Genomic DNA, 23,486 nt, shown 5'->3' with positions numbered 1-23,486 from the left:
ACGATGCGCTGATAGCTCTAGGAAGAAGGCAAGATCGAAAGTGCGGGGTCAGCTGTCTTGACAGTGCAGTAGAGTGAGAAGGGTCGGGTCGAGCTCGAAAGATCGCTAAAAGTGTCACTTCCGCTACGCCCTCTGAGTGTTGGCGCGTGCTCGGAAGCTGCACCGGCTGCGTGTATGCGTGCGTGTGCGAATTCTCAGCAAAACGGAAGCACAGGTCACGAGTCTCTTTTGCGCCTTTCACACCATTCTCATGCATACGTGCGTCAAGACAACTTCAGCAACCAGCAGGTCCGATTCGGCCTGAGCGAGGAAGTGACTTTCAGCAACTCAGCAAGACGACGGAACGAAGGACGAACTGACCGGAAAGCCACACCGGGAAAGCTGTGCTCGCTTTCGGCTCTTCCGAAAGGGTTCAGGTAGCGGAAGGAATACCGGCAAAGCCAAATCGCTGGATCACGAGGCGCGTGAGAAGGTTGACCTTTCTCACTCGTTTGTGTCACACCACCTTGGAGTGGTCACATCACCATCCCTCCCTTCGTGACATCACACGCTGCTTTGAGCGCTTCCCTTCCGACAGAGTCCTGTTGGCGCAGCAAAGTGGGCTTCACCATCGCTCTTTCCGACTCAGCTGTGAGGTCCAGACGACCCTTCTCCCATCATGTCGGCAGCATCCGGTGCGGAGCCAGAGCGTCAAGACGACAGCAAGACGGAGGCATCCGACGACGGCGCCATTCCCGAATCACAGCTGCAACGGACGGATCCCGACTCGATCTTGGCGGACGAGGCCGACCCTGACAAAGTGCTCGGGGAAGAGTCTTCAAGCGATGCTGCTGCAAAGAGCACGGCCAGTAGCGGTGATGCGAAGGAGGGCGAAGAGTCTGCGGCACTGAAGCGTGCTTCTGCCGCCTCAGCCATCTTCAGCCAAAGCGAATCTCGTCCGCAGTCTCAGCTCCCGCCATCGGCAGAGTCAAATACGGACTCTGCTCCGGCTACAACAGACGCATCAGACGCCGCGCCATCGCAGGAGATGTCGGTCGAAGAGCTCCAAGCTCAAGTCAAGGACTTGGGCAATCAGGTTGCTGGCTTAAATGACAAGCTCGTCAAGTCCTTCAACCGCATCGCTGACCTCGAGGATGACTATTCCGAGGCACAAGAGCGCCTGGCCAGCATGTCGACCAAGATCAAGGAGCTCGAAAAGGAGCGTGCCGAGCATCTTGCTGCCCTAGACACCGGCCTGCTGGTCGAAAAGGCGCACGTCAGCAGCGAAATGCAGAGGATGATGGATCGAGTCATCGAAGAGACCGCACAGCGAGGTCAAGCCGAGAGCGACAAGAGCAAGATCGAAGCCGAGCTGGACGAACTCAGCTCGAGCTTGTTCAGCGAGGCCAACAAGATGGTGGCCGTCGAGCGACTTTCTCGTGCCAGGGCTGAAGAGAAGAGTGTCAACATGGAGGAGCGCCTCAAGGACACCGAAGGCATCATGCTCGAGCAGCAAAAGGTGCTCACCGATTTGCAACGCCAAGTGGAGAAGCTGCAGCAGGGTAGTGCAGCCTCAAAGAAGAGCGGCGACGACAGCGCATCCATCGTCTCTGTGGAGAGCGAAGCAGCCAGCTTCCACCGTCTCAAATCATCATCGCTGGCTCGATCCATCTCTCAGCGAACAGCAACGCAGGAGCGCAGACACAAACCCACCGTTGATCTCGCCGCGGAAGCTCGCCTTATCATCAACATTGTGCCCTACCAAGAATTCCGTGCCTTCATCGCCCATCTTCGCAAGATTCGCAAGCAGCTCACGCCATTCTGGAGCTATCCGCTCACCCCTCACGCTGGCCGTGAGTCGCTGAATGGCACGCCGACGCCACGGACCGCTTCGCCAGCGATTCAGCAACCGGCGAATAGCTCAGCGACAACAGCTGTGGCTTCGTCGTACAGTCAAGGGCTTGGCGGTGCGATAGCAACAAGCTCGCCTTTCGCCATCGCCGGCGTCGGCCGACACCGTGACCATCCGACACTTCCCGCGAACGTCGAGAATCTCGTCTCCCTGCCGAACCAGCTGTCGCTACCGTTCATCAAGCGATCACAAGAAGAAGATATCGAGCCGTGTCTGCGACTCGACTTTGCTCCTGGGCTCAACTGGCTCAGCAGGCGTTCCGTCAACACAGCTATTCTCGATGGCAACCTCCTCATCGAGCCCCTCTTCTCGGGCAGCCAAACCATCGACGAGGATCAAATTCGTCGAGAGAACGCGCACTTGCCGCCTGCGGGCTGTGCCATGTGTGGCGTTTCCATCGTCAATGTTCCTCTGCCCGGTGCGAACGCTGCTACCGCCTCGTCTACTGAGGCAGGCGCTCGAACGTCTGTTGTGCCTAGTGGCATTGCGGGCGCGCTCGGCTCCTTCACCGGGTCCAGCAGCGGTACCAATTCTGGCACCGTCACACCAAAGCCCTCGCGAGGTGGACTCTTCAGCTCGTTCAGGAAATCTTCAACCAACGTCAAAGCGGCAGATGGGGACGCGGCATCGGCATTCCCCGATACCGACGCATCAGGGAGCGTGGCAAGCGAGGCGATTGTGGTCGCCCACCTCCCCGTCCCCACACACATTTTCCGCCTCGGCGACAGCTCTTCCACGCGCTATCTGCTGTGCCCGCAGCACTGCCTCTGGCGTTTGCGCGCTGCCTGTCAGTACTGGGGCTTCATCCGTCATCTCGAAAGGACCGTGGTCATTGAAGGCAAGTTTGCCAACGAGGAGCAGCAGATTGTCGGCGGGAGCATGTCGTCGCTCGATCTGCCCAAGGAGATCGCCGCTGTGCAGCCAGCCAAGAGTGCGCAGGTGGAGACACTGGAGAAGGCTGTAGCTGCGGAGAATGGGGAGCTGACTGACTCCAACGACTCGGAAGCAGTGAAGCCGGAAGAGCAAGCAGAGGAAGCGACCGCAGAGAAGGGCGAAAACGCAGAAACGGCGGAGAAAGGTGCAGATGGGGAGACACAAGACGACAAGACAGAGGCAGAAAAGATTAAGGAGAGCGTTGAGGAGGAAGTCAAGACCGAGACCACCGCCGAGGCGGAGTCCAGCAACGAGAAGTCAGACGGGCAGAACGACACGCCGGACACTTCGTCTCACGACGACCACGACGGCGACAAGGACCACGCGGGGGACCACGACGACTTTGCCGACGCCGAATCCTCACCCGTCACCAAAGACGTCGACCTCCAGCCCGACGACACGCCGGCCGAAACCGAAAAGGCTGCCGAAACAGAAAGACCTGCTGAAACCGAACCGCCCACCGACGCAGCCACCGATCTCAAACCCTCCGAATCGACCACCGGTATCATCGCTCCACCCCTCCCGCCCCGCTCGGTCGCCCGCGCCGCCAACCCCATCCCACCCGTCATCCCACCCCGTCGCCACCTCACCCCGGCGCTCCCCGCCCGCAAACCGACGTACACCCTCGCCCCGCCCCCACCCACCGCCATCTACCTGCACAAGCTCGACAGCCTCGAATGGGAGGATCGCATGTGGACCGAGGTGACCAAGCTCAAGGAGGAGTTGTGGCGTGCGCGCGTCGGGCTGGTTGCTGAGGATGCCGAGGCGTCGTCCTAGGTTCGCCCAACCGGGTCTTTCTTGGAGGAGTCCTCAATGCACACATGCTTGTCACACACACACTTCACTTCCGCTGGGAGTCATGCCATTGACTGTGTACGATCAAATGCTGAGCTGGGCCAACATAGCATCTCCCTCCCTAACCATCTCGTCCACCTCCCTTTTCGCCCTCCTCTCCGCTCTACCCTCTCCACTCTTGCGCAGACTCTCAACATAGCTCGTGTACTTGACCAGTTCCTGCAGGAGCCAGTTGCTTTTCCTCTCCCAATTGGCCAGAGCTTTGGCGTGGTTGGTGCCTTTGGGGGAGTAGAGGTGGAGCATGGGCGTTCGCAACTCATTATGCGTCGTGAGGTCGGTTTCGATGAGGGTGACTTGTTTTTCGAGTCGGACGAGTTGGCGTTCTTCCGAGAGTGTGGAGGGGACGGTGGGGAGGGAAGGGGTGCGCCATTCGTTGATGAAGGTGCGTTCGTTCGTCGAGTACCCGACGGCGGAAGACGTAGCTAAAGAGGTTCCCGGTCGACCACTGCGCACGCTTCGATCGTCCCGCACCATCCCGTGACCCACAGTCGATTCCACTGGCGCACCCATCTCCTCCACGTCGTCCGGCTGCGGCAGCACTTTGTTCCATCCATACTCCATGTTGCTCACCCCGCCCGCCAGCGGCTCTTTCGACAATCGCGCCGCCCAATAGTTACACGTACTCACCCATTCGTGCACCAGCTCCTCGTGGCCCGTTTGGAAGAAGGTCACTTTGCCTCCCGGCAGGGTGAGCGCAAAGACGTGTGGGCGGGACCGGTTGTATCCTGGCGGAGGGAGGGCGTTGGCTAGCGAATGGGCGAGTGGGATCTCACCCAGACACGTCGCATTCGATAGCCAGTTACCCCCGCCCAACACCGCCCCGCTCTTGGTGGCGGAAGGGCCGGTGTTGAAGCGGAACATCGACAACGTGCCCTTGGAGACAACGGCGAAGACTTCCGTCCAGGATTTGTCCTTGGCCCGCTTGCCCGTGCTCTCCCAGTAGAATTTGCGCGTCAGCGAGCCTTCTTTCGCCCAGGGTGGTCCGGCGAGCGCCAGCTGATCGTCGTCGTCTTCGTCGTCGAGCGGCGGTTGCAGCGTCGTGTTGGCGCTCGCGGCCGCTTCCTCCTCGAGCGACTCCTTGATGATCGTCTGCGACAGCGTGCTGGCGAAACCGGGCGTGCTATGCGGAGGAGGCGAGAGCATGCGATCGCGATCCCCGCCGCTGAGCGACTGCGACGGCCGGCCCCATGAGTCGATCGATGTCCTCGAGGCGTTGGGGCTGACAGAGGGATCGACGAAGGTATTGCTCGGTCCGAGACCACCTAACAACCCCTGGATACCGCGAATGGAACCTCGTTTCAGCGCCATCATGCGGTCGTTGCCGGCACCGGCCTTCTTGCGACCGCCCAGCGTCGGACTGAACGTGCCGGACGGTCGGCCAGGCGCACCGCTGCCCGTCTCTGGCGCCGGCAGCAGGATCCGATCCGACTTGACTGCAGCATAAATGTCGCGGAGCAGCGTCTCAATTTCGGTGTCTTTGTCCTTGGTGCCGCTGGAAGCGGTGACAGGTCGAGAATGGACGGCGTCCGAGGAAGATTCCAGGTTGGTCGAGCTCGAATTTTGCTTCGACCGGATGCCCAGATGGCCAACGATGCTGTTCCGCACGTGTGCTTCGCTGACGGATGTAGGAAGGGCGTCGGTACTACGAGTCGCGTCGTTATGTGCGACGCTCAAGCTGCTCCGGTTGTCATCCTGGATCGACACTAGTTGCCCATCCGGGCTGCTTTCGGCAATGGCTCCCAGCGTGTTGCGCACGAATTGCTGTCTTGTCATCCTCTCTTGCAGTTCGGCAATGTGAAGATCTGTGTTGAGCAGCAGGATGCTGAACACCACCGAGTGAATGACGTCAGCACTCCCAAAGACTGACTCGGGGTTGCACTCGTAGTATCGCTGCGAGAAGGCAGCCAGGATGCGGTCGATCTGCTGCGTCTCGGCTCGCAAGAAGAGCTTGTCGCAGAGTCGACGGAAGGCGACGTCGAGCCTCAACCCACTGAAGTCAAAGTTGGCAAAGTAGTAGCCACGTGCTGCACGGTTGACCAAGCCGAGACCGCCGAGCCACTCTGCGATCTTTTCTCGCTTGACAAAGGTCGCGTCTTCTTGCCAACATTTGGCTGCCAGCTCTTGTGCGGATGCGGCTATTGAATTGGCGCCACTCGCGTCCCCGTTCGTGGAGGACGCAGCAGCCGTTTCAGGGCTCGGCTTGGCAGGAGACGGCGGCAACGGCTTCGGCGAAGGGCTTCTGCGCGCGGCTTGGGTCGCAAGGCGGGCTGCGCTGCCAGCTTTGACGGTTCCTGACCTCATCGAAGGGGACCGACTCAGATTGCCGTTGCGTCCCGGTCGCAGAAATGACGCTTCGGACAGCTCGACCATCTTGGGCAGAGCGGTCGAACCCACATCGGGCGAAGCAGGGGCAGTGACAATGGCGGTAGTGCTGTTTTCGTGGCCATCGGAATCGGGGCTGAGCTCGCTGGTGTTCGAGGGCCTGGTGACGAGCCGAATGCTGAGCTCCTGATCATCAGAGAGTCGCGGCTCGTCCCTGTCGTCTTGCTTGAGACGACGGCCTGCAACGGCAACCGCCGACTTGGTCTGCACGGCGTCGACTGGGGTTGAGCTCTTGAACCGATCGTACAAGACATTCGGGGACGCTGCGCGCGCATCATCGCCTCCCACGTGCCTTTCGTTCGACGGCAGAACAAACGAGTTGAGCTGAGGCCCGGCGCTATTGAGACCAGCGCTCTCGGCGGCTGTCTCGAATGATCGCATGCTGACGACGCTGGCGCCAGAACCAGCCGTTTTGCGAGGTGCTCTCTCAGCAAGTGGATCGATCAAGTTGCGCTGGCTGCTACGAGTCGAATCCAGAGACGAGCTTGCTAAGTTAGCCCGTCGGATCGTTTCGTTTGCAGCAGAGGGGTCATGGTGGATGCCGAGACCTGTAGCTTCGTTGTTCGAGTCCGCGGATGAGTCTGCATGCGCTGCCGAGTCCGAATACGAGAATACGCGGGGAGGGCGAGCGGCCGGACGGGATTCCGAGTGGGTGTCGTCACGAGCCTCGCTGGGCACGATGTCTGGCTCTTCCAGAAAGCTGCCTGATCGCTCCTTATAGCGCTGAATATCGAGACCTGGCAATTGAGGCGAATCTGCCCATGACTGTTTCGGCGCAGGCGCATGCTTTGGATCCGCCAACTGGATCGCTGGAGCAGGCGCCTGTCTCCAAGCGTCGTCCATATGGGTTGACAGCTGCTGCACAGCCAGACGAATCGCGCCGGTCGAATCGCTCGAGCCAATCGATTTCTTGTTTTCGTGTCCCTGCGAGCTAGACCGCTGCGGGAGGGCAAATTTGGTGTCAGGGCTCCATTCCGTCATGGTCGAGGGTGCCGACGGGGATCGGAGGCCAGCTTTGCTCTTGACGGTGAGGTGCTGCGTTTCAGGCGTTACTGCAGTATGCGGACCCGGCGCAGCAGTCGTCGGCGCGGCAGAGGCAACGGCAAGATTCGAGTAGGAGCTCGTCGACGGCTGCATGAACCGTTCGGGAATGCTTGGGACGGCGATTCCCTCTGTAGACGCAAAGTGAGGACCCTTGGAGCTGCTGCCAGCAGCGGAAGAGCCGCCTTGGCTCGAAACGCTCGTCTTGCTGCCTCTGCGACCAGAGGACGATATGCCAAGCGTCGATTCGGTGGCAGCGGATCGACCCAAGGAGCTGGCGGAAGCGTTGGAGCCAAAGGAGTAAGTACGCCCTGCCGCGCCAGAATCGTTCGACGAGGAAGCGGACGAAGTGTCCTTGCGGAATTTTCGAAGGAAGCCACTCGTCTTCTTCATGCGCTGACGGAAGGTGCCTGTCGAGGCAGCCTGATTGACTCCATTGCTTTGACTTGCGGGAGCTGTGTGAATCTCCTGTTCCAGCCCGATGCTGTTCTGGACGCGTGGCCGTGCCCGCACAGTGCCGTCACCGCCGTCGAAGCCGCGAGGTAGCGCGAGGCTCGGCGTGGTCGACATGACAGGAAGCTGCCCTTTGGAGGACGTGGAAGGCATGCCAGGCGAGTGGGTAGTATGGCGTTGCAGTGATGTGGTCCTGTCTGGCGAGGCGGGGATCTGTGTTCCGTAGCTGCGAAATTGCCCCGAAACCGACTTGAGAAGCGTGCCAGATGAACCAGAGGGTTGGATGGACTTCGGAGGGGACGGAAAGAGATCAGCCTGAGGTGGTCGCGGTGTGATGTCCATGAAGGTCTCGTCCTCGTCCGCTTCGTCGAGTGCTTGGATCAACGAGGAGGATGAGGATCCTTCTCTCCGGCGTTGAACGATAACTCGATGATCGTTCGTCGAAGCGCCTGGAAGAAGCCCTCGACCCGCACCCCTTTGGCTGTCTTCGGGATCCAACGCGACCTTTGCGGTATCTCTCAGAACGTAGGTCTCATCCGAGGCGAGCAGGGCTTCAAAGTCTCTGCCGATGCGGGAGGGTGCAGACTCCTTCTGCGACCTGAAGTGGCGGGAGCTGTTTGCACTTGCGAGCGAGAAAGAGAAGCGTCTGCTTGATGATGCACCCGCCGACGTAGAGGAAACGCTCGAACTAGCAGTGTTCGGGCGCGATGGCTGCTGATGACGGCCGTTTACGAAAGCTGTGGAGTGATCGCGGCTTGCGCTTGAGCCAAGCTCATAGGTGTCAGCTGCATTTGGAGTTGCAGCGAAGACGGAGGGTGGTGGAGAGATCTCGGAGCGTGGATAGGAGGGGATCTCGGAGTGATCGCTCGAGGTTGAGGTGCGCCGAGGCGAAGCAGCATCGCCATGCTGGTTGAGGATATGCGCCGTGGACGACATGCGTGACTAGCGGAGCCGATCTAAGTTTAATAAGGCAACAGCCGAGCGAGCGAGAAAAGAAGCTTTGCGTCTGCGTATGCAGGTTTGCCCGTGATGAAGGCTATTCTAGTCCAGCGTCCAATGGTGTGGGAACGGCTGTTGGTTGCGGTGCACCGTGCGTAGGATTAGGAGATCCCACGATGGTCCTTTTGTGCGGCTGCAGGCTGCTGCGCAGTCGAGTGGCTGGCGGTGGGAGGTGTCAGAGCTAGCTGAACAGCGCGGCGTGACCGGATCTTCCTATGCCTCTCTATGGAAGCTGACAATGCAAGTGTGACCGAGTGTGTGACTGAAAGGAGGAGACCAACACAATGGGAAGGCGAGCGTGTGGCTATTGTGCGTCGACGCGACTTGGCCAACCGCGGCAACCAGAAGAGAACAGACGCAGCTCCTCACAGCTGTGCCATCACGCACGCACGCCCGCACTCCGCCAGAAGAAATCCGAAGCATCCCTTTTGGACCCTGAAAAAGCAGCTTTCCGCCTGATGATTTGCTGCTCCGCCAGCTCGGCTCGTGTGGCTTCAGCGCTTGGACTCGAGCAATCGTTTGTTGGCTCGCAGAGCTGCAAAAGGTGCACGCGCGTTCACTTGACACACGCAGCACTCACCAAGGACACGGACACATACGCATAGAACGAGTCATGACAGAGGTGGTATCCTGATGCGTATTGCGACAGATCATTGGGAATGCATGCCGGTGGCGACGACAGGAAAGGACACAGCTCAGGCTTCATCCTTGATGCGAGCATCCGTCTTCCTATCCTCTGGGTTCAAGAGCGAGTTGACGCCGGCCCGCAGGCTCGAGGTAGTGCTTGCATCGGTCGTGCTTCTCGGCCTGGGCCCGCTCTTCATGGTCACCGTCCTGTCCGCCTCATCCTCGCTCGAATCTCCGGCTCCTCCGCCGGACGCAGACGTCTTTGTCACCGGGTCAGCCTGAGCGCTTTGCGGGTACGCTCGACCTCGATTCGACTCCCCGCTTGGACGCGCGAGTGCTTCCTCTTCGTCCAGCAGCTCGTCTTCCTCTTCTTCCTCGACGGACGACGATTCCGACAAACGACGTTCGCGCATCTGCCCGAACCGACGCGGCGAACTCGACATGCCATAAGTATCGGACGGAGGAGGTCCACGCTCGTAGTCTCGGTAGCCAGGAGGCGGCATCTCGCCTCGACGCATTTCGGTCCAGGTGTTCATACTTCGCGAACCTGGCTCGTACGCAGAACGCGAGAGCGGCGGGTGGTCCTTGCCGTGCATCTGCATCTGCATTTGCATCTGCGGATGCATGGGTCCAGGTGGCGGAACGTGTCCCATAGCGTAGCCTGGCACGGGTCCATGCGTGGGTCCGGAAGCGGGCCCGTGAGCGTACCCAGGATGACCTGGCTGTCCGGGGTGGCCTGGGTGCCATCCACCGCTACCGCCGGCCATCGGACTCATTCGCGCTCCCGATGAGGCTGCAGGAGGAGGCGGTCCCCTCGCCCAATAGCCATCGTCACTGCGACTTGAGACGTGTCCTTGCTGCTGACGAGTCGGCGAACCCATCTCGGACGGATCACCGCCGGGAACGTGACACTTCTGATGGCGTCTCAGGTTCGACTGAACGCTAAAGGATCGACCGCAGCCCGGCTCGTTGCAGACGAAAGGCTTCTCTCCCGTGTGCGAGTGGTGATGAATCTTGAGACTGGAAGGCCGCGAGAAGCGCTTGCCGCACCATGCACATTCGTACTTGGCCTGACCCGAGGCGATGGTGCCTGTTGTGCTGGGGGCTGCGCGGACGCCGCCAAAAGCACCTCCGTGTTGAGCAGAAATGATCCCATCTGGCACGCTGGGGAGACCTTGACCTCGCATCATCTGCGCCTGGAATGCGTTGCGCTGCGCTTCGGCCGAATCGGTGGGCATGGGACGGCGCGGGAACACCCAGCCGGCGCCACCAGGTCGCATCGCTTCATCGCCAGCGCCCCGACCACGTCTTGGATGGAAGGAATCGAACATAGCGGGACCGCCTCCCGGTGGTGGCGGTGGTCCTCCTCGATCGAACGGAGGCGCACCCGGCCCCGACGCGGACATACCCGGCGGGCCGTGGTGCGGTAGCATGTTCGGATCGAAAGGTTCTTGGCCAGACATGGAATGCGATTTGGGTCGATGCGTTCGCACCGTGCTGGCATTTTCGTAGAGTTCGGCGGGAAGAGGGGCGCGTTCCTGCATCGACATGCTGTGTTTGTGCGAATACATGCGACCGCCCGGGCCCATCGCTTGTGCTTCGTCGCCGCCCTGCTGCCCCATGCGCAGAAGCTCTGATGCGGCTTCCAGCCTTTGCTTTCTCGCAGGGTCATCTGAATTTGGCAAGGGTGCGATAGGACGGTCCGTATGTGTCATGGTCCTCGCACGAGGTCGATTGGCGGACCCAGGCAAATTTGCAGAAGAGCCTGGAGTGCGCAACGATCTGTGACGCGACAGGCTGGAGAAGTGCTGTTCCGGTGAGGGACGAGAAGGCTCGCCGGGCGGATAGTGCGATTCGCGGAAGGGTGGTAAAAGCGCAGCCGGGTTGCGCTCACCACCCATCATCTTGTAAGCTGCTTCGCCAGACTCGATCGTTGAGGAGCGACTGTGCCAGCTGGTACGTGGGCTCGTACTGCTGGAATGGGCGCTGGCAGTGCCCCACCCCTCGTGCGTCACACCCTCTTCGGAGGTGTGCAAGGAAGGTGGGTACCCTGGTGGTAGCATGGGCGCAGGATCGGAGCCGGTCGAGATGTGCGAAAAAAGCGTCGAAAGCGAGCCGGAGGAAGAAGAGGCAGGACGATGACCTCCGCGTCGTTGCGAGCCCGAATGCACGTCGGAGAAAGGACCGTCACCGTCCAGCGGCAACCTTCGCGATGGAGGGGAAAGGATGAGCCCTTTGAGGGCCTGCGCCTGACGAGAACGCGAATCGACCCGCCGTCTCGCACTTCCCTCTTCCGGGCTGAATGGATGGGACGAGGAACCGGTATGGCGAGGCGGCGTGCTGGGTACCAGGGGTCCACCTCGACCGTAGGAGCCCGATGCATTCGAAGAGTGACGAGTGCGCATGGGCCCAAGGGACGACGAGCTGGAACTCTGAGAAAGGCCAGATTGGAATTCTGAGAAGCTGCTGGTGCTAGCGTGACTGCGATGACCACGGTGCTCCATCGACCGGGAAGGGGCTGATGCGTTTGCTACGGCAGGCGAACCGGGTGTAGCAGTACCTATGGACGAATGGCCGTCATCGGAGAGAGCATCTGCACGTCGTACTGCCGCCAATGGCTCCTTTCGCTCGAGACCAAACAAGTTCTTGATGCTCGGCAGGCTGGTGGAGGGTTCGACTGCGCTCTGATTTGTCCGCCTTGGTGAGGACGAGGCGGTTGATTCAGCGTCAATATCCATGTCACGATGCTCTGGCGGCTCGCCTGACTCGGAGATCGTATCGGCGACCGAGCGCGGTATGGACGCCGCGCGTGCGGAGGCACTTGAGCTGGTGGCGCTGCTGGCGCCGGGGAAAGGAATCCCCGTTCGTGCGCCGCTTGGCCCCATGGCTCTCTGCGATGTGAGTATGATGAGAGGGGGAAGCTGGCCAGCTTGGCTGGCTCAGCAAGTTAGCTTTTTGGTCGAAAGCAGAGCCAGAGCTATGATGTGAGCTGGCTTCAGACAAAGTCGCGGGTCTCGACGGCACCTGGTCAGCTTGATGCGATTGCGACTGGTCGGCGCTGCGTTTGCTTACTCGTCGCGCTTGCCTGCTGCCGAGAGTGTGGTACGATTAGGCGCCTGCAGAATTGTTCTGTGACATTGGCGTTGGACTCCAGGAGCAGAAGAGGGATGATCGAACGCGAGATACACGCTTCGTGGTGGTGCTGACTCGCTGTGTTGATCGAATCGCAGCTGCAAGCAGAGGTGCAGACAGATGAGAAGCGCCACGAGGAGTGAGGCTGGAATTCGTGCTGGCGGTGGGGTCGATGAAAGGGCGATGCGGAAGTGGACTCAGGATCGTTTTGCTGACTCCAGAGGCGGCAGTGTGATGCGATGCTGATGATGCTGGAGTAGACGTGACAAAAGAGGCTTGTTGACGAAGAGGTGTGACTTGCTGGATAAGCGTGAGTCGGAACAAGCGGGAGACGAGTTCCTTTGTGGGTAGGCGATGAAACGGTTGCTGATGGTCGGTGATCGCAAGGATACAATTTGTTCAACAACAAGCAGAAATCACACTGCGTTGTCTCTTGCAAGTGGCGGGCAAGCTGAACAAAGGTGGGGTGCCACGAAATGAAAATGAAGGCGATTCGGCGATCGGGTGGGGTCCCAGAGCAAGAACCGGCGGGAGGTCAGACGAGATGGTCGCGACTCGGGAGGGATGAGGATAGGGAAGGGGGACGACCGGACTCCAAGAGATGGTGTGAGCAGCGAACGACCGCGATGAAGGAAGATGATGCGAGCAAGCAGGACGAGGAGGAGGAGGAGCTGTCAGCAGTGGGCAGGCGAGCAGGCGAGGCAAGCAAAGCAAAGCAACAGATCAGACTAAAAAAGGGCGCTGCAGTTGGCGCGGATCAGCAAGACGCTGATCTACAAGCTTGCAGCAGCGAAACAGAATCAAAGTGACAGCAGAGAGACGCCTTTCTCGCTCTCTTTGCCGGTCACTCGACATGACTCTGCGCGACTTGCCTCACAGCCCACCGCCTTTGCTTGTGGACGGGGAGACGAAATTGGAAATTGGCAACAAAGGCGCGTCTCTCAGCAAGACCCAAAATCATTTAAAGAAAAAAAAAAAGCACCGCAAGACAGGAATGCTTGACAACGCGGTCCCTGCAAGTCACACGCAAACCCAGCACCGCCTTCGTATGCGAACACGCGCCCTTAACCACGGTCAAGCAGAGTCAGCGAGCGCAGTTGACACTCTCATATCCTAGCTTGCCCACTGAGAGCTGAAGCGAATGTCAGGCGAGTTCTGACACCAGCATGGGTTGAGCAGAATGCGATGGATCGGAGGTGGAGCATGGAGAACTTGATGCAGAAAAGAGCGAAAAGACCATCATCGACCGTGGATTCGATCCATAACCTTAGCAACCGAATCCTTTTGGCTGCAGGCGGGCGCACTTGCGCGGAAGATCTGAGGGCGTTGGACGTGCTTGGTTGAATTTCATGAGGATGGGCGCCGAGGCTGAGGCTGAGGTTGCGTCTCCGCGCCGCAATCTGCGATGCGGCCTGGGCCGACAAGGAGACCCGTTTTTGCCGTTCAGTCCGTCTCTCGAACAGCAGAGCCGTCTTGGCCCTCTGAACAACAACGGTTGACTCAGGACACCGGCCTTCGCTGTCGAGCGAAGAGCTGCTTTGGCAGCTTGAGCCTTGCAAAGGTGCCAGTGCTGCGGGTTGGAGAGGTGGCTGGTACACTGACGGTTGTCAGCCGGCATTCGGAGCTCGTGATGCAGATGACGAGCTGTTGGTAGGCAGTCCCCCAAGACACCGAGGTTGATCGCTCAAGAGGCCGCCGACGGGAAAAAAGAAAATGTCGATCTCGCCTTGCCGTTGGAGAGACGTGCGTACCCGAGATGGCCTCCTCGTGCAGTAGCGAGGTGAGTCCGGCTCGACAAGGCAGATCGCTTACATTTGTAGACGAGGTCTTTGCATGGATACACATTGGCCGGCCATTGACTTTCGGATCCCAATGTCAGAGTTGCTGCGCTTCGATCTTGAACGCCCTTGCAAAGCCGAGATGCCACAGCAACGCGGCTTGAAACAATGAAGCCCACCCACTGGCATGAGCTGCAAATCTACGTCTGAGCAAACTCGAACATGGCGGCCAGCTTGTCTTGATGTTTGCGCCTGCCAGACAATGGTCAGGGCAAGATAAGACGACGTGAGCCTGCCCGGACACGAGCTCGACTGTCTCAGTGCTGAAACAATAGCCAGGAGCGCCGCAAGTCGACGATCCGGATCGTCATCAATCTGAAACCGACTTAGGAATGTGCACAGACGTGCGGCTTGAACATGACAAGATATGACCTCGTGGTGCAGTAAGCTTGGCGGCTCGACATTCCGACGACGAGGGTCCACTCACTCGATCATGACGCGTTAGCGTCGATTTCGATGATGTTTCCAAGGCCTGCCCCTCGTTCCATAAGAACCGCGAGATGCGCACCTGGAAGAAATGGCTCGTCGGAGCTCCAACCCTTGGGAAACAAAAAAGAGCGTGGTCTTGCGGAGCTTGGATAGCGTGCACCAACAGAATCAATCTGAGACATGATGGGCAAAATGGCAGCTCTCATGGGCGATCCTCCAGTTTGCCCTTTTATCGCTCGAGAGAGAAAGAGGAGCTGGATTCGTGTTCGGAAAGCGGCACTTATGCCACAGCACCGATAGACCGCTCACTTCTGACCTTCACCCAGAAGCTGAATGATCTCCGTTGCCGAGAACGACGCAATGAGGCTCACGGACGAGGATCGTTTGAGCTGTAGTGTCAATCGGGTCGAATTGTACCTTGTGAACCGTGAGATGCGGCCGGGCCAGGGATTCTTTGCACCCCGGTGACTGGCAGGCCGATAGCAGCCCGCATCTCCACAGTAGATCACGGCCGCGATTTGGTGGCTTAGCGGTCGCGGCATTCGAGCTCCATTGCCTTTTCGATCCGATTCCGTCAGCCCCGCCGAGGCCTTGAGACAGCGGCTTGGCACAAAGATCTCCTTCATCCGCGAGACGAGCGTCGTATCAAGTTTGAGGTTGCACCACGGATGATACGCCAACAAGACACCGGAGCACGCTGTTATGAGTTCGGATTCTCTCCCGCCCTTGCACGGCGGGTATGCACATGGTGCGGAGGGTCAATTCCGACCAGAGACCCCGCCAGCGCAGCTCGAATAAAGACCGACCGACCAACTTCAGGGTCCAAGCGACAAGTTGAATTCGCCACATGAGCTGTGCTAGCAGAGGCACACAATCTGTTCTGTTTGATCTGCCTCGCAGTCCGTCTGCTGCAGTAGCGAGCCTGCAGCCTTGCCCGTAGCGTGGGTAAATTTTGCTGTCGCTTCGCCTTACACCGCGGCTTCGCCTGCCGGGCGTGTTGGCGCATTTCTCTTGCGCGCATCCCTGTGTCGCAGCCGAGCTGTCACCCAGCTGTGCTGCAGCTGCGGCCTTTGATTCGTGATCCTAAATTTCTATCCAGCCGCGAATCGCCTCGACATCCGAGGCGGTCACAGGGCTGTCTTGGAAGTCGCTTTCGAGCTCTTAGGGGGCAGGCACGTGGGATGTATTGGCGCGAGATGTCAGTGTTACATTCTAGATCGTCGTCGTCATCAGTGACCGGCTCCGGTCGTCGAGTCGGAATCGCTCTCGTCTTCTCCATACACAACTAATGCTGTTCCGCCGGTGCTGCTTCCTGTTCGATCGAATCGTTCTGACCTGGGATCCGACTTAGTCCCAGAACTGTCCTGTCTGGAGCTCTCGCGAACGCCCTGAGGGGTCTTGTCCCGAGCCATGGCCGAAGAGGGTGTCATCGGCTTGGACTGCGTGCTTCTGCTGCGTCCGCTCTCGAATGTACGAGCACCTCGAGACGTCGAGGCTGGTCCTGCCTCGACAGCAGTAGGCGATTTCGGAGCAGCGGAGGACGGCGTCGAGTTCGGGTCCTTGGAAGAAGACGGAACGGCCTTGCCTCCGTCAAGACGAAAATCGGCGCTCAGCAGGTGGCGCTCGCTGATGGCTCTCGGGGGCATGGGAGGGCCTTGCAAGCCGAACCGATCCGGACTATTGAGCAACGAATCTGGGGTCGATGCGTTCGCATTCGTCTGACTCTCGCTCGATTTCGGGGCAAATGCGCTCGTGATCGACGTCAAGCGAGGCAGAGACGAGCTCAGCAGCGAAGGGGGACCACTGCTGCGTCGTGGAAACCCATTGGCATGCCGAGGCGTGTTCTGTCCCGATCGCCTGCGCGCGTGAGCGTGGCCATCCCCATGCGAGTTGGGACTGTTGCTGCGAGTGACCGTTGTGCTGGTGTCATCAATGTCGAACTTCTCCCCGTCCTCATCATCGTCTCCTTGACCTTTGCGGCCTTCATCCTCCTCGTCACTGTCGTCATCGTCTTCGCTGCTGCTCTCGTCGTCTCCGTTTCGACTGTGCTTGGCGAACATTTTGCTGGGCGAGGCCGTGGACGATGCATCCTTGTCTTTTCCACCACCGTTGCTCGAATCACCCTCCGCACCTTCCTCGACGACCACGAACGATTTTTGCCTCTGACGCTCGTTCCACTTGAGCGTGCGCGAGATGCTTGAGAACCAATCAGTCGACTGGTTCTCTGCGCACACGGTAGGGAAAGGGTAGCGACTCGCCGTCACCTTGATATGGTCGCCTTGCTTCAGCTCGACTCGACCGCGTCCGTCGAAACTGGCCCATGCAGTGCTTCTCGAGTTGTAAGGCACGGCGATACGCAGCTCCATGCTGTCGGGCAGGAGCATGGGTCGGAACGAGAGCGTGTGGGGGCAGATCGGCGTGATGAGGATGGCCGGGATCTCGGGGTGCACCAGACTGCCGCCTGCCGAGAGCGAATAGGCGGTCGAGCCAGTCGGAGTGGAAATGCAGAGTCCATCTGCTTGCGCCGTTGTCATGTGGTGCTCGTCTCCGAACACCTCGAGCAAGCTGACGTACGGACTCGGACCTCGATCCACCACAAGGTCGTTCAACACCTCGAACGTCTCAACGGGCCGTGTGCTGAAGCACATGATCTCTTTGTCACGGCACTTCTTGCCGCCTTTGGATTTCCTGGTCGACTTCTTGTCCATCGATGGCAGCTCTACCTCATCGTCTGGACGCAGCTCCGAGCGCGGACGATGAGTCGAATCAGGGTTCTGAGATTCGATGGCATCCCAGCCGCAATTTTTGACCGAGTTGAGGATGATCTCGCCTGTCTTTCCCGACTTAATGGCTTGGCGGCGATGACGATCCGCCGAGCTGGAAGAGGGCAAGGTGGCACGGTAGACGGTCGCAGTGAATCGCATCCGCAAATTGACGCGGATGCCGTCGTCGAGCGCTGACTTCATCACATCCCTATACGCCTTGAAATCGAAGTTGGTCAAGAAGCCGAGCGAGCCAAGTGCGAAGGGCATCACTGGCGGAACGATGCGTTGGAAGAGCCAGGAGCAGAAGAGCACGGTGCCATCACCACCTAAAGTGACGACAAAGTCGAACAGATGGGGCGAGCGCGAGCACATGTCGGAGTTCCAGAAGCGCAACTGGTTGCCGCCCTCGCCTCGGTTGAAGCCACCATTGTTGTCGGGAGCGGATGCGGCGGAAGAGGAGAAGGAAGAGGACAGGCTGGGCGTGCGCTTGGGCGGCCTCGAGTCGAAGAGGTGCGGATATTCTTTACGGATGCCTTCTGCGTCGAACCGCTTGGATTGGCGAAGCTGCGAATCGACATAGACAATGAGACCTGTATCCTTGCCATTGCGAGGCGTCGTCATGAGCCAGATGGCAAGCTCGCGTGTCAACTTGATGAGATGATTGTCTCTTGCCTTGGTGATGATCATGACGGATTGAATGGTCGACTTGACCCTGGCGCGACCGAGCTGCTTGCTCATCTCTCGCACACCCACCGCCGTCTCTGCGAGCTGCCGCGTGAGGGAGCGCACCTTGTCCGAGTCCTCCTCGTCGGTCGAGTAGGAGTAAGAGGAGCCGTAGGATGAGTCCTGATCGGAGAGCGGCTGGTGGGCAGTGTTGTCGGCGTCTCTGTCATCATCATCGTCGTCGCCATCTTCATCGTCATCTGAGCTGGTGCGGATACGGACTCGAGCGGAGGCTCGCTCTGTGCTCCGCCTCGCACTTGTTGATGCCGCGTCTGAGCTCGACGGATCTTGCTCTCCTGTTGAAGTCTGCGATGCATTGGACGGTATTGAGCTCGAAGCAGAGGGGCCCGAGAAGGCAGCTCCTTGGTTGTCTTCGAGCAGAGGCTGGGATCGCGAACGCTGAGGCCGAGGAGAAGCATCATCATCGGCAGAGGCAACATCGCTTTGCGACTGTCGAGAGTTCCTGGATCGACGCGCCCGCTGTCGGCCGAGCTGACGACGCTGCTTCTTGAGACTCTCTCCAAGCGCGACACCACGATCGAGATAGGAGTGAACGAAGCACGGTGAGCTGAGCGAGTTGGAGGCCTGGTCCGAATTGCGAGCATGCGGCAAGGAGGACATGTCATGCACTTTGGCGTGTGTCTGATTGATGGGCTCGGCGGGATCATCGTTCTGGCTGGTCATGCTGGAAGCGGCTGAGTCGGTGGTGTCCTGGAAGGAGCTGGAAGAAACTCTGGAGCTGCAAGGTCTAGGCGGGGCAAGCATGGTGAGTCCGGACGTGGGGTTGGTTGCCATTCCTGGATTCAAGAGCGTCGGCTGAGTCGTGTGATTGGATTGCTCAGCTTCCGACGCAGTGCGGATCGGGTGCTCCGATGCTTTCGTAGGGCCTGACATGGCGGGGTTCCAAGCTGCTGTGTCAGCTCTGTGAGATACTAGGTAGGGCTGGCCGACGGCAGTTGTCAGCCCAGCCAGAGCGTTGCTGCGGCCGTTCTACAGGATGATGATGAGTAGGAGCTATGGACCTGATCAGTCGGCCCGACACCTGTGCACTTCAGTCATCATCCCCGGTTTCTGAAATTCCCTGGCCCAAAAAGAAAAGGCCGCTGATGATGCCGTCCCACCGGAAAATGCACGTTCCAGCCGAAACTGCACGCCCACCAATCTAACAAACGGTCCATCAACTGTCTCTTCTTACGGTCAAACATACCCTACAATTTTAATGCTATCGCGGACACGGGAAGGAACCCGCATGCTCGCGACTCTGAAACATGAAACTTTCCCGACCGACGATCATCACCGAGCGGGAAGCACACCATCCTTGTGCGCTGTCAGCTGTACCTCAAGAAAGGGTCCCGTTGCTGGAAAAGGTCAAGGTCTCGTTTCCCTTCCCCTTGACCTACAGCTTGGCACCTGGCCGCTTGACAGGGCTTCCTAGACACCACCACCATCCCTCCGTCCTCTCCCTCAGGTGAACGCTCCGCAAATCCTTTGGTCATCCTCGTCCCACCATCCCTTCGAACCGGCCTTCCATGTCATATTCGGCACTCGAAAAGCACTACCGAGACAAGAACCACTCTCGTCTTTCGGTCGACGTAGAAAACTCCGAAACCGGTGTCTTCCTCTCTGCGAACAACGGCCTCGCTAGGGACGCGGACGATCACGCCGGATACCCACCCTTGTCGACGGACATCGAAGTTAACGCTGGCAAGATGAGGTCAAGAAGGAGGATGCCAATAGGCTCCAAGCGACTCGCCCTCATCCTTCTCGGCCTTGTAGGCCTTGTCATGCTCTTTGGCAGGAAAGACTCGAGGGAGGCTGTCGTAGGCTACGTCAACGACACGGCAGGCCACCTCGAAGACGCATATCAGAACCACGCACCATGGAAGGCGAAGCCAGAGGAAGTCATCACTGGCGATGCAGACCTCGACGACGCCAGCGGCGGCACCGCACTGACCGCTCCAGCAGACCCTTCGACACCAGCACCAGCGCCTGTCACGGGCACCAGCTCCGACACGGTGCGCGAAAAGCCGAAATTGCATGCCGATCCCACCAAGACGACTCGCTGCGATTCCACCACGGCCCGCGACCGCAACGGCAACCCTCGACCTCTCGTGCAGTACGCACTCATGATTGATGCCGGCAGCACGGGAAGCCGTATCCACGTCTACCGCTTCAACTACTGCGCCGAAGCGCCCGAACTCGAGGACGAGTACTTTGAGATGCTTCAGGGCGGTCTGAGCAACTACGGCACAAACCCAGCTGGCGCCGCTGACTCGCTGAGGCCACTTCTCAAGTCGGCCCTCGCCCGCGTTCCCAAGAGCCTGCAGAAGTGCGCACCTGTGGCCGTCAAAGCCACCGCCGGTCTTCGTCTCCTCCCCGGCCAGCAGGCGAACGACGTCATCAAAGCCGTTCGCACCATGCTTGAGAAGGAGTACCCCTTCCCCATCGCGGACGGCAAGAACGTCGATGGCACCAAGGCGTCCAAGGGAGTCGAGATCATGGAGGGCAAGGACGAAGGTGTCTTTGCATGGATCACGGTCAACTACCTGCTGAACCGCATCGGCTCGTCCGCTGGCAAAACGCTCGAGACGGCTGCTGTGATGGACCTGGGTGGCGGCTCGACGCAGATCGTCTTTGAGCCCAAGTTCGCCTCCGCGGTGCAAGGCATGCAACCCGGCGAGCATGTCTACAAGCTCGACGCCTTTGGTGCTCAGCCTTACACGCTCTACCAGAACTCGTATCTCGGGTACGGTCTGATGCAGGCGCGCATGTCGATCAACTCGATTGCCGCGTTCACGTACAGCCTTGCGCACCCGGGCGCGGTCCTCACTGGATCGGCGCACAAGAACACGACCGGCTCCAAGTGGGGTGCTTCCAACGCAACTGACGCCGGGAAGCCCCAAATCCCCTCCCCCTGCTTCGCCAACGGTCGCACCAAGGACGTGCTCATCTCGCAGCCGGGGCAGAACACCCAGGCCAACGTCACCATGGTCGGCACCACCGGAGGCTTCACCGCCTGTCGCCGCCTCGTCGAGGTCATGATGAACAAAGATGCGGTTTGCAAGTCTGCTCCCTGCTCCTTTGCGGGTGTCTACCAGCCCAGTCTCATGGAGACCTTCAAGACCGCACCCATCATCGCGCTCTCGTACTTCTACGATCGGCTGACGCCGTTGGGTCTCGGCCCGCAGTTCAAGATCTCGGACCTCGAGGCGCTGGCCCAGCGCGCCTGCGCGTACAGCAAGAAGGACACGCAGAAGTTTGATGCCAAGGCGATCGCAGAGTTGGAGGATCGCCCAGAGACGTGTTTGGATCTCAGCTTTATGCACGGCCTGTTGAGTTTGGGGTACGAGCTGAGCGGCGAGCGCGAGGTGAGCGTGGCTAAGAAGCTGGGCGGCACCGAGCTGGGTTGGTGCTTGGGCGCCCAGCTTTCGGTCCTAGATGATGGGCTGCTGTGCAAGCCATAGAGTGTCCCGGAACGCTCCTTCTTCGGTTGTGTACATAGAGCGTCACAGTAGCAACTTGCAATGTCTTCGTATCGTTCAGCCTCGAAATCTCGCAAGTCCCGCCAGTGAGATGTTTGGACGGCTTTTGAATTGTCCTCTCTATCGGATCTACTTCTTGTTCTGGCCCAAGCCACTTGCGTGCTCCGCGGCAGCCTGGATGGTCCTCGCAACCGTACTCCTCACTTTGCCATCTTCCAAATTCAACAGTCCTGCAATCGTACAACCACCCGGCGTAGTAACGCTATCCTTGATGGCGGCGGGGTGCATTCCGGACTGCATGACCATCCTCGCAGCGCCCTGCATGGTTTGAGCTGCCAATTCCAACGCTTCCTGTCTCGGCAGGCCCATCATCACTCCTCCGTCGGCCATGGCTTCCAGAAAGACACAGGCGAATGCGGGGCCACTGCCAGCGAGCGCGGTGCAGGCATCAAAATGCTTCTCGTCCAAAAACCTGCATCGGCCAACGGCGCTGAAGATGCTCAACAGGATGTTGCGGTCCACCTCTGCGGTTGGCAGGCTCGATGGCAGGGGTGTGAGGATCGTCATTCCCTCTCGGATCTTGCATGGCGTATTGGGCATAGCTCGCACCACCTTTGTCTTGTCCGTCACCCAAGCTACGATCTGATCGATCCGCAAACCAGCACAGATGGAGATGACCATCTTACCATCCAGCGCCTCCTTCATCCCCGGCTCGGCAAGGATGTCTTGCACCATCTGAGGCTTGCATCCGAGCAGAACGACGTCGGCGTCCTTGGCAGCGGCCACGTTCTGGCCCGAGGTGATGGCGATATCGGGGTAGGCGGAGAAGGTCTTTTTCAACCGACGCACAGATTCGACCCGGTTGACCGTGGCGATGTAGCGTGTGGGCAGCTCGGTCAGGTCGTCTCCCGCAGAGGAGTCAGGCAGGGAGGAGACGGAGGAGGCCATAGAGGCAGCGGCGGCTTGTTGGAGCGAGCGCTGCGAATCGAGCACGCCAGACAGGATGGCTACGCCCATCGTGCCGCAGCCGATCACTGCGAGTGTATATGCTGGCATTGTTGTACGGCGAAGAGACAGTGGAGAATGTTGAAGCGACGAGAGGGATGGAGGTAGCCGGTGCGAAAGATCGCGGCTGCAGCATGAAAGGCTGGAGATCTTCCTGCATGAGATTGCGAATGACTCGCCTCAGATAAAATCTCCCGATTCGAAGAACCCTTCTTCGCAACTTCAGCTTCTTGCCAAGATCTCCTTCCACCTCCTCGCTGTCCATTCGCCCCGGCGTCTCTCTCGCAATTGTTCGCGCAGCTCAGAACATACCACACCGCACAGCAGTAAGACCTTTTCCGGGCAATAGCATGCATTGCAAGGCGTTTCAGAATCAAGACAGCCAGAAGAACGAAGAAAAGTGTACCCAGAGTGAAAGTGAAAGTGATTGACTCGGTGCTTGGACAGTGTAGGCCACCAAACAGGCCTACGCCGTGAGTAAGCATGGGATTCGCCCTGCGCCGTCACGCCGGACATCTCTTTCGAGTCGCTCGGCGTGGGGAGGTAGGGTATTCTTCTGGCACCTTTCCGTAAACCGTCCAGCCTGGAGATGACGCTGAAGACGATTAAATAATAAAGTGCGCTGGGAGAGAGGGAAGGAGGAAGGGTGTGGGTGTGGTCTCAAAGGATGGCGGATGAGGGACGATAGGGGTGCGGGATTGAGAGAAGGGCGTACGAGGGCGAGAGAGCTGGGGTCGGGACGCTGGGATTGCGAGCAAGGCGGAGCACCTTCAAAGCAGCGGCAAGGTCGTGCTGCGAAGTCGAGGCGAGCGCAGTGGGTTCCTATCACAGCTTCAGAGAGGCACCATGGAGCGCTCCAATTGTTTGGGTGACGTTGTATGTTCGCACGCTGGCTGCAGCAGCGTTGGATGTGGTTGTGAAGGAAGGCAAG

General features: G+C 59.3%; 6 protein-coding genes across 6 annotated transcripts; 2 read left to right on the top strand and 4 right to left on the bottom strand.

Moving 5' to 3' along the window:
* Nucleotides 1-658: 658 nt before the first annotated feature.
* On the top strand, nt 659-3,601 carry PSEUBRA_004390 (GDPGTP exchange factor Sec2p; the record flags this gene model as incomplete). Its single annotated transcript, XM_016437943.1, has 1 exon — nt 659-3,601. One exon carries the CDS (start codon nt 659-661, stop codon nt 3,599-3,601), a length of 2,943 nt encoding a protein of 980 aa, XP_016291476.1.
* Nucleotides 3,602-3,703: 102 nt separating this feature from the next.
* On the bottom strand, nt 3,704-8,491 carry PSEUBRA_004389 (Sec7 domain protein; the record flags this gene model as incomplete). The annotated part of the gene is made up of 1 exon (XM_016437939.2): nt 3,704-8,491. One exon carries the CDS (start codon nt 8,489-8,491, stop codon nt 3,704-3,706), a length of 4,788 nt encoding a protein of 1,595 aa, XP_016291475.2.
* Nucleotides 8,492-9,249: 758 nt separating this feature from the next.
* PSEUBRA_004388 (Zinc finger, C2H2) lies at nt 9,250-12,066 on the bottom strand (the record flags this gene model as incomplete). The annotated part of the gene is made up of 1 exon (XM_059465295.1): nt 9,250-12,066. The coding sequence occupies one exon, from the start codon at nt 12,064-12,066 to the stop codon at nt 9,250-9,252; it is 2,817 nt and encodes a 938-aa protein (XP_059321515.1).
* A 3,743-nt stretch (nt 12,067-15,809) lies between these two features.
* PSEUBRA_004387 (Inorganic polyphosphate/ATP-NAD kinase, predicted) lies at nt 15,810-18,962 on the bottom strand (the record flags this gene model as incomplete). The annotated part of the gene is made up of 1 exon (XM_059465294.1): nt 15,810-18,962. One exon carries the CDS (start codon nt 18,960-18,962, stop codon nt 15,810-15,812), a length of 3,153 nt encoding a protein of 1,050 aa, XP_059320550.1.
* A 635-nt stretch (nt 18,963-19,597) lies between these two features.
* On the top strand, nt 19,598-21,532 carry PSEUBRA_004386 (Nucleoside phosphatase GDA1/CD39; the record flags this gene model as incomplete). Its single annotated transcript, XM_016437946.1, has 1 exon — nt 19,598-21,532. The coding sequence occupies one exon, from the start codon at nt 19,598-19,600 to the stop codon at nt 21,530-21,532; it is 1,935 nt and encodes a 644-aa protein (XP_016291473.1).
* Nucleotides 21,533-21,679: 147 nt separating this feature from the next.
* On the bottom strand, nt 21,680-22,606 carry PSEUBRA_004385 (NAD(P)-binding domain protein; the record flags this gene model as incomplete). The annotated part of the gene is made up of 1 exon (XM_016437934.1): nt 21,680-22,606. The coding sequence occupies one exon, from the start codon at nt 22,604-22,606 to the stop codon at nt 21,680-21,682; it is 927 nt and encodes a 308-aa protein (XP_016291472.1).
* Between the last annotated feature and the right edge of the window lie 880 nt (nt 22,607-23,486).

This window comes from Kalmanozyma brasiliensis (genome assembly GCF_000497045.1).
Source record: "Kalmanozyma brasiliensis GHG001 unplaced genomic scaffold PSEUBRA_SCAF3, whole genome shotgun sequence".
NCBI classification, from domain to species: Eukaryota; Fungi; Basidiomycota; class Ustilaginomycetes; order Ustilaginales; genus Kalmanozyma; species Kalmanozyma brasiliensis.
This window is presented reverse-complemented; position numbering and strand designations above follow the sequence as displayed.